Genomic DNA, 9580 nt, shown 5'->3' with positions numbered 1-9580 from the left:
ACTATTCGTCGCTGCGCATTTCCAGGGCTTGTCTGACAGGCTTTCCCCGTAACCAGTACTTCCCCGTATTGCCTGCGGCACACTGCTTTTCCCCGTGCCTCGGGCCACCATGTTAAAGCAGCTCTGCTGCTAAACGCGTTCGTCAGCATTTTCGTGCTGTATCAAGAGTAAACGTGGAATTTCCTGCTATGTCCATTTTTTAAAAGCAGGGCCCGTGCCACTTTTATAACAGTGGGTTGCAGATGAGGCTTTCACGAAGTATCCCGGGACCCGTGCGTGCATGTTCGTTCAGTCAGGCGTGTGGAAACGTCTGTTCTCACTGGGGCGAAAATTCATGTGGAGGAAATTCCTTCGGTCACCTACTTCTGCACTGAGTGTGAGCGTTTCTTCTTTAGTGACACCAGTTCTTTCAGCGCCAGCAATTTTGCTGACTGGCTGCTGAACCGGCCGGTGCTTCGCGTCTCGGGGCCTGAGAACCGTGTAATGACAGGCCTCCTTTAATCGTCGCCAGGTGTTGTCGAATGCCACCCCTTTTCGACACCGTGTGTGGTAGCGTTCATTTTTGCATTTCACGGAGAAAAAGTATCCCTGCTGGAGCTTTCTCCTGGTCCGAGCACTCCGATTCAAGATCCGCATTTTGCAGGAATGTTGGGGCATAACAGTCTTCAGGGGAGCAAAGAATGTGGAAAATGGTGAATCTTGGAGGTGACTTTGCCTAATTTTTTTCGCTGTGTTCAACGATTGTTCAGTGGATATTGTTTTTGTCACCAAAAAGGTAATTGCAGTTCGGCTATCGAGGACCGCCCTATTGTCCCGTGCGTTTTGTGACGCAACACGACAGAAACGCTTCGCAGCTAGTGGCGGCGTACCCATGATCGCGCAGCAGCAGAAGGATACTGGCCATGGGGGACTCGTGTATACTTCATCGTTTTGCTGGTTTTGTCTTCCCCGTAAAAACAGTTCCAAGCTTTGAGTTCACCTCAGTTTTTCCAACCGTATCGAGAAGAACATAGGCGCGTTTCTCTGTAGCGATCTCTCCCGGTGACACAGCATTGTATCAACCTTCTGGCCTTCTATTTCTCTCTGGCTGCAGTGAATCAGTCAGGGAGCTGTGTTCACTGGTGGGGTGCTAGCACCGGCCAGGGTGCACCTGTGCCTCGTGGCTCGGACTGTTGACCCCGTCTCGCAGCATGTGTGGCCGTGAAGCGGACCATCTTCCCTAAGCTCTTCCAGCGGGAGGCTTCAACGTGAGATGCTGTACTTGAAGGATTTTCTCTACGTCCGTGGAGAAACAGCAGGCGAGAGCGATGTCATCCCGTGCCACCCCTCCCAGAGCCGGCTCTCGTAATAGAGTTTTTGTGAGATTAGTCACACCGTGAGTTCCCGTCTTTCGGAAGCCAGGAGGGTCGCTCTAGTTGGATCTGTGGTCAGATTCTACGCCAGTGGTGGATTTCGTCTCAGGAATTGGCTAACTCTTTCCCCGCTTCTCCAAAGAAAAGAGGGGCCCTCTACGTATTATCTGGTGGATCACCCTACATGTCCTCACCATGACGACGCGACAAATTCATGCCTTCGCTCAGCTTATTGATCAGCTGCCGATAGGCGTCCAGGAATCAGAAGTCATTGACGGCGCTGTAGCAGATAGCTCCGTTCAATTCGGGTTTAGTCCTTTTCCAGATGCCCCACATGAGCAGCATTCTAGTGGCAGCTTTGGAACATCTCCCTCGCATCAGGCTCTGTCATTCAACGATGCCGCTCCCAGCCTCCGAGGTGGAGAGAGTGTGGCAGGTTTCACCGGGTACGCTGTGTCTGCCTGGAATGGAAAAGCGCCTGCTTGCTGTTCCGGTGGACCTTTGGCCGGCTCCACCGTCGTTATGCATGCTCCCCATCCTGACTCTGGTGGCACTTTTCAACCGACTTACACGCACAATCCTTGTATGGATGCGGCGGGAGTGTACCGAGGCAGTGATCGGGTTGTGAGTGGGAGCCGAACAGGAGAAGGTCGTGGCGACTCTGTATGTGATCCAAGGAGTCCTCTTTTCGATGGAAATGCTCCAGGCAACAAGAGTGTGTTTCGAAGCGATCTGTCGTCGTCTGTCTCTGTTGAGTCAAGTAGCACCCAAGCCGATGTCGCATACTACATGCCCCCTCATCAGCAGAGGCCACAGCAAACGCTTCGCAGTGACGAGTACTGTAGCTCGACTTCTCACAGCAGCTCACCCGTGGGAGATGGTTCTTCCAGTGTCTCGTCCATACACCAAGTCTACCAGAGTAAAAATGCCGGAGACCGGGACCACTACCATTTAGCTGCCCACACGCCGGCAAGCGCGTCACATTTTGGGAATCCTCGCGGTGAGATGGGGCCGTGCTCGGGTGCGGGGTGCAGCGATTGTTCTGGGGCTCCTACCGCTCATTGTTTTTCTCATCGAGACGGAGTGCTTTTTGGAATCTCCAATGGAAACGGCGACGTATCCGATCCCAATGGAGTCTTTGGTTGGCCAGGATCGCGAAGGTCCTCTCATACCTCGTGGGGCACTTCCTCGACGTGCTGTCCCCCGTCTGCTGGCGTCGCCGGGCATGTGCATGACGGCTCGTCGCTCATGTCGGCTCCTCAGGCAGGCCAAGGTGGTCTGACTACGCGAGGCGCTGGGCCTGCAGGAGGGACCCTTCACTGTCAGCCGTACGCGATGTGTCGTCCTGCATCTGGACAAGTTTCACACGTCCAAGTGGCGCAGGTCCATGACGGCCGTTGCCAGCTGAGGGGAGCGTCCTGCTCCTCGATTCACGTTCGAGACCGTAACACCGGGGGCAAGGAACCTCACACATCTCTACCGTCCAGCACGCGACAGTCGTGCTGTTACTCTCCCCACTGTGGTACCGCCGAAAGCACGCTGTCGTCAGCTCGGCCAGGGTGTCATTCCAGTCGAAATGGAAAAAGTGGTCAAACCGGATGTCGCTGCCCCTGCGATTCGGTTCAAGGTTTCAATTCTATTCATAATTATGGATCAGATTCAGTAGCCCATCACCGATGCGCAACCAGTGAGGACAGCCGGTACAGCGGAGCCCCTTCAGGTTTGCCCCCTTCGTTGTCAGTAATTCCCGTGTCTCGGGGAGGGTCAACGGAGGGTTCGCACCAGCGTGTCGCGGACTCGGGGCGGACACAGCGTGTGCAGGTGAATTCATCCCCCCTGTCGGTGGTTTCCGAGCGCGAGGAAGGACAGCGTGATCCAGTGTATGGGAAGGGGATGGAGTTTGAGGGTGCTGTGATCAACCCGGGATGCAACACGGACGCGGGATCAACGACTTGGGCCGGGGGCGGTGTGCGGCTTCCATCTCAGGGAATGACTTCAGGTTTCGGGCAAACGCTGCCGTTCAGCCCCAACCAGGGAGCGTCCCTCCCTAACGCACACGGAAATGCCACAGTTGGTGTCGCAGATCCAGCCACAGGGGGTGTCGTGGAATTCGATACCACCTGCCAGAAGCACGAAGCACGGCAATCAACAGCTCAGCACGGTTCGACTCACGAATGCAGTGCGTTGAATGTTGATGCGTCCGTCTCCTCATCTTCAGCCTCGACTTTCGAAGATGCCGGCGGCAACAGCAGTTGCAGCAACAGTCGAAGCCAAAACGCTTCTACAGACTCGCGGAACGAGCGGTCTGCTCGACACCTACATGAGGCAGCCACAGGTGGGGTGCTTAGTCACCGTCGTGTTTCGGGGGCGTCAGTGGGATCCGTCGTTAGGGGCGAAGCTGCCCTGCTGCCGGACGACATCTCGAAGAACGGACAGGCTTTGCCGAGTGTGGCACCGAGAAATGATCCTGGTAGTCTCTACGACAAGCTGGGGTACTTAGGCGATGGCGTAGGTGAAACAGAGTGTAACACCGGAAGAAACAGTGTTGGCTGTGGCGGCAGTGGCCACGGGGAAACGTCTCAGATCGGGACCTCGAGTCGAGCTCCGGGTCGCGGCCGTTCTGGTGAACACGAGGGAGGCATCGGTTCAGACGGCGGATCAGGACGACCGGCTGCGGTGAGTCTTTGGTGACAGAGAGGTGGTTACGCATAGGAAGAACCATCGGTTTTTGGGGTATGTGCTGTCGCTGTCTGAGTCGCATTTGCCCTTGACACATTGGCGCGGTCATGTGAATGGATGCATACGGCTAGTGACGCGAGATCTGGTAGCTGTCAGCGGAGACTGCTGGGGTGAGGAATGACTATTCTAGCCAGTGGTAGAAGTGCGGTTAATCGTGTTGTACAATCGGATGGTCAGAGCTCGAATGTCAGATAGTGATCCTAGATTAATAAGGTTTGACGTCACTACTAACAGACCACCGGCTTTTTTAGCACACATTAGGGTTTTAGGGAAGAAAGAACCGTCATTGCCCGTGACCTGGTGACGGCAATAGCAGTTTCGGCAAGGATCTCCAAAAGAAACATACTTTTTAGTCAGAGTGCGCTCTGTTGTGCGGGTATTTCGGCGCTGCACACTCGCCTAATGACCGCGTCACTTCGTGTGCTTGCGTCTTTTTTCTCAGTCTACGGAAGGGTGCAACGCAACCTCTGCAAACGGAGCTCGACCGTTTCCACTCGAAAGCGTGAACGAACATGGTAAGGACGCAGTACCAAACAGGTTTGGTATTAAACGAGTAGCTCATCCTCGGCAGTACGCCATAAAACGTTATGTTTGGAAGTGTAGCGTAGGTTCGTGGTGAAATGACGGAGGTGTTTGGATGTACAAGGTAGCGTTAGGTGTTAGAAGCGCTTTTGCGCGTTGTCATTTTACCCCCGTACAAGTTGGGATAAGAAGTGCCAGGAGCCTGCCGATTCCCAACGTTGCCGTTATTCCAGAGTGCTGCCCTGCAAGGGAGCTTTTTGCTCAGTTGTTTCTTTTCCTCTTTCGGAGCAGAGGATTTGTACTTTGGACGAGGGAAATTCAATCCTTGTGCGTGGTATTCCAGTACCCTTTGCATTGTCTGCATCCGCTTGAAGCTGCGCCGCGTGGGTCGTTTCATTGTCATTCTGATGAACAACAGGACCTGAAGAGGTGGTCGTTAATTTTGTCGACGCAGTGACAGGAGCAGAGAAGTCCCTCTGTGTAGACCACCAGGCTCTACTCCGTTTGGCGCGAGATCGAGAAACGCAGGGGGAGCGGCAAGACGTAGAAATGTCCACGACGAACTCCGACTTCAGAGGTCGTGCGGATGTTCCGAATCACGAAGGGCACTCTCTGTCTCACATATCCGGCAACGCAGACCCGTCGCGGTCCGAAGCTGATCGCGACGGAGGGTGTGGTGAATATGGCCAGTCAGGGGACAGTCGAGCGCTGAGTACGGATACGGGAAGTGGCGACAGTGCCAAAGAAAGTCAAAATCTTCCGGTAGGGAAGGAAGAAAACGTTGTGTCTGTTCAAGGGGGAACCCCCCACCATGAGGGAAGAGAGAGAGATGCAGCGACGATCGAAAGTCACCAGGGTTCGGAGCAGACGAAGGACAGTGATGGGACAGATGTAGCCGGAAAGGAGCAGGGAAGGGGCGAGGAAATGACGAAAACTGAATCTCACGAGTTGGGTGACGACGAAAAAGGACATCTCTCCGCCGTCATTCGAACAATGGAAGAAGAAATGAATAGGTTGACTGAGGAACTACGCGAGGTTCTTTGTCAACATGAAGACGGACGGGACTTCTACCAGAAATCTTTCCTTGGTAAGTCCTCGCTCTCGGCAATGGTGAATCGGGATCAGTGAGATTCTGGCGAAAGAAGTGGGGCTGCCATCTACGCCTGCCTTTGATAAAGCAGCGAGAAGGCAGTTGCTAAGCCTCACCAAGACGCTGTAGAGCTGGGATCATGTTGGTGTACAGCGATTTATCGGCAATTCCATAGAGGAACTCCATGCATCTTAATTCTCTTTTGTGCATGCAGACCGGAAACTCAGGTATCTGTCCCGGCTTCAAGAAATCCGTCCTTTCCTGGGAGCGTCGTTCACCGAGATCTTCCGAGCTGTTACGGCCTGCAGGACAGTTGGCCAGCTCAGGTGGGAATTACGTTTTTGCTCACAGGCTACATCTTGTGTTTCTCTTCTCTCCCGTAAACCGTGGTTTATGTCCGTGTTGACATATGGGGGGGGTGGACCGGGGATTGCTTGTAGAGAGTTCATTATTGTTGCGGTGAAGGTCAATCTTTATTGTCTGCGAGGTGTAACCATTCTAGGGTGGTATTTGGTAACTCAAGCTCATGCCTACGTTTTCAGTGGAGCCGTGAATCTGTAAGCCTTGTGTTCCTGGTGTCTGGGTCTCCAACAGCAGCTTGGCTGCATTGCTTCGCGTGTCTATTTGTTCTCGCTTGCTGTTCAGCACGTGGGTCGTCGCCTTCGAGTTCCGAGGCGCGTCTGTGGCATCCGCTGCTGACGTTGCATCACATGTCCTCGAAGTTTTCAACTCCGGTGCCGCCGCTCCCCTGCACATGACAGTAGATAGATTCCGTTCTCCTCCACAGTTTCGCCCGGGGCCTTCCGAGTTGCTCGACTGGGATACAGGCGGGCACTTTGGCGCAGGGATGCGTTTGAGAAGCGCTCTGTTGGCATCCTCTGGTTCCCCGTATAATCGAGATTCGTGTGTCCGCGGCGGAATTTCACCCGCTGTTGGCTGCAGACACGCCCACACGCCTGACAGCCTTCTAGGGTTTCGGTGTACGAGCCCGAATTTATGTTCTGAGCCAGCTGGCTTCGCTCTTCGAGCACCTTCTCTCCATGCAGAGTCTCATTTACTTCCGTTCACCTCCGTACCTGGCGATGAAACTGCTTGTGGCGGTAGCAGTGTTTCAGACAGCCCTTTGGGCGTCCAAGCAGAGCGATCAGCAGGAGAGGTGATGCGGAGTGCCATGAGGACTCGGGTGCACGAGACAAGCGACCTGGCTAGTCGTCTTCTCGCATCGGCCGATGCACGGTCACGGCATCTAGCACAGCCTCCGCGAGCACGTCTCTGTAGCTTAGGGGATAGCGTGGGAGAAGAAGAAGACGGTTTACATAGATGCCATCCATCCCTTTCCGCAAACAGCCCGATTGACGTTTTCTCCGGTCCTGGAGAACTTGTGGATAGCATTCATAAAGGTCTTTCACCCCGCACCTCGAGCATCGATGATCCAGTTTCGGGCCGCGTGGGTGGTTCTTCAAGCACGCTCTATGTCCCCTTCATAGATTTCGAGTGTGGCCCTACTACCAGCCCCACCTCGGCCTCTCGTCCGGGCAGTGTTGGTGACCAGGCCTTCTGGTCATCTGGGACCAGTGCAACGAGTGCAGTTGGTGTGAAAAATGCTGGGGGTGGAGACGATGCGAGAAACGAGGCGGGATCCCTCGAAGACTCCAGGGGAGACGCGAGGACCGGATTGGATCGGACGGCGAGGCCTCTGACTGGAGAGTTGGAAAATGAAACCAAGAAGCAAGGAGCAGATGCCAGTGAAAATGCAGGCAAGTGTCTGCAGGGAGCTGCAGAAAAAGGATCGGAGGTCGACGATGCAACGGCACCGGGGAGCCGATTGTTCGAGAAGGAAAGCGGGACAGGTGGGGCGTCAATCGAGCTGGACGTGTATCCAAACCAGCGAAATCAGAGCGACGCCGACGCTTCGGCGTCGCCGAGTGCTTCAGTCGAGGTGGTGTCATCTGACTGGCGTGCAGGCGACGCGAGCTCCATCAGCGGGAAGACGGGACCCCATTTGGAGGGAAATAGAGATACGGGGTGCGTCGGACCCAGTGTAGAAACGGAAAATGTGACGGGAGTGGGAGACGCTACAGACGGAATAAACTCTGTGAACATGTGTTTTGTTCCCTTTCCTCAGTTGAACTGCTCTGGTCAGGGTGGTCGGTTACTGAGCCCGACGGCGAGTTTGACTGGCGCAGAGTCGATCATTTTTGGTTGTCCGGCTGGGCAGCTCGACTGGGGCCAGGGTTCGTATCGGCTACAGAAATTGATTGCCAACGAGCAGCTGAGATGACGTTTTCCTTTAACTTTATTGGAATGGTAGATCCGGCGGGGGCGCATGACGTTACCGCGCAGTCGTCTGGTTCAGTGGGCTGCGTTTGTTCGAGGAAATGAGCGCGGATTGCAGAGGGATTTAGTGGCGATCGTGATATGCACAGCTTCTCTAGAAAAAATTTGAAGGGAATACTGTTTGGAGGGGGTGCCGATGCGTTCGCGGTGCTCCGCATCTCCGACATGTGCCAGAGTATGGAAATGTCGAAGCCAAAGTCAGCTGCTTAAAACGTTTAAATGATTTCAGTCTTCTTGCCCTATACCACATTTGTTAGAACCCTGCAGCTTTTTTGAGTACGCCAGATGGACCGCTTGTCTTCCGTGTGTGCGGCAGCCTTCAGTGGTAGCATCCGCAACACCACATGGACGCAGTAGCAATGCAGGAATGAAGGCAGTATAAAGGTTTTTGTGAGGAAGAAGTGACGCTGTTCCGAATTCCGCCCACTTCATTCCTTCCATCATGTTTCGCCAGTATCGTTTAGAGTCCGTGCCTTCCTTCGTCTCATCGGGCGTTAGGAGATTCATGTATGCTTTCAGTATCGGGGTCGTTTGTGGCGATCAGTGGATGTCCGATTTTGTAGGACAAATCGAAGATTGTTGCGCGTTTCGTGAAACAGGGTGCACGTATGGTCCGTAGTACCACATCGTGTAGCTGCGCGGAGCATTTTCTAATGAAGTGCGTGGACGTGGTCGTGAACTGTGTTCAGCGAGAGAGACGTGGGTGAAAGGGTTCTGTTTTACTGCGAAGGTGAGTGCTCCCATCAAGTGCCGAGGGTCTTTAACCAGGCATACAAAGTGGAAACGGCGCCGTGGGCTGTAGCCTGTGTAGGGCCACTTTAATTTTGGCAGTTCAACGATTTGCAGGTGCGTGGATTTTTGAAAGCAGTGGCGTCAGCAGTATTTCCTTTTTTCCAAACCGTTTTGAGAGATCGTTAAAAGTTTTCAGACCATAGGACCAGCAGAACATACGAAGACAAGTCAGCTGCCAGTCATCTTGCGGATGGCAGGACAGCAATTCGGTGCACTCGTTTGAGAGGCTTGCGTTTAGCTAAAGTGTTGGATTTCAATATCCTACGGCATTCTCCTTAAAGGTTCACCGAGACTGTTGCAGGAAGTCAGATAAATCGACACTGATTCATGATAGTGCCAGTACCAGCCAAGCCCCCCAAAACATGTGCCCCTAAACTTCGATCTCGCCGACTCGACGAGCTGCAAGAGATCATGAAGCTATATCGATTGCCGTTGCCCAGAATCGTTTACAAAATAGAAACAACTCGTGGAACAAATGCCTCAACCTTCTTCGTGAAGATGTTATTGATTCGAGCGTGTATCGGGTAGCTAACAGCGGAAGTCCAAGTCTTGACGTGGTCGTGTACGTGACGTACCTCTTAAGGTTATGCTGTCATGGGTCGGCAGTGATGATGCGCTCTGTTCGGGTGTTCGTCGCCATGTGACGGTGCACCACGATTTCTGTGACTGGGTAAAAGAAACTGTAATTAACTATATTAGGCCTGTCACCGTTGGTAATTTCGAAGGGCTGCAGCTGCAAGATGTGGGC

The 9580-nt window shown here is 53.7% G+C and overlaps 1 protein-coding gene across 1 annotated transcript; it reads left to right on the top strand.

Moving 5' to 3' along the window:
* Positions 1-1547: 1547 nt before the first annotated feature.
* TGME49_230170 (hypothetical protein) lies at positions 1548-8973 on the top strand (the record flags this gene model as incomplete). The annotated part of the gene is made up of 5 exons (XM_002367897.1): positions 1548-4028; positions 4534-4606; positions 5032-5700; positions 5918-6029; positions 6349-8973. The coding sequence occupies 5 exons, from the start codon at positions 1548-1550 to the stop codon at positions 7982-7984; spliced, it is 4971 nt and encodes a 1656-aa protein (XP_002367938.1). The 3' UTR covers positions 7985-8973.
* Between the last annotated feature and the right edge of the window lie 607 nt (positions 8974-9580).

This window comes from Toxoplasma gondii, chromosome VIII, assembly GCF_000006565.2.
Source record: "Toxoplasma gondii ME49 chromosome VIII, whole genome shotgun sequence".
Taxonomy (NCBI): Eukaryota; Apicomplexa; class Conoidasida; order Eucoccidiorida; family Sarcocystidae; genus Toxoplasma; species Toxoplasma gondii.
This window is presented reverse-complemented; position numbering and strand designations above follow the sequence as displayed.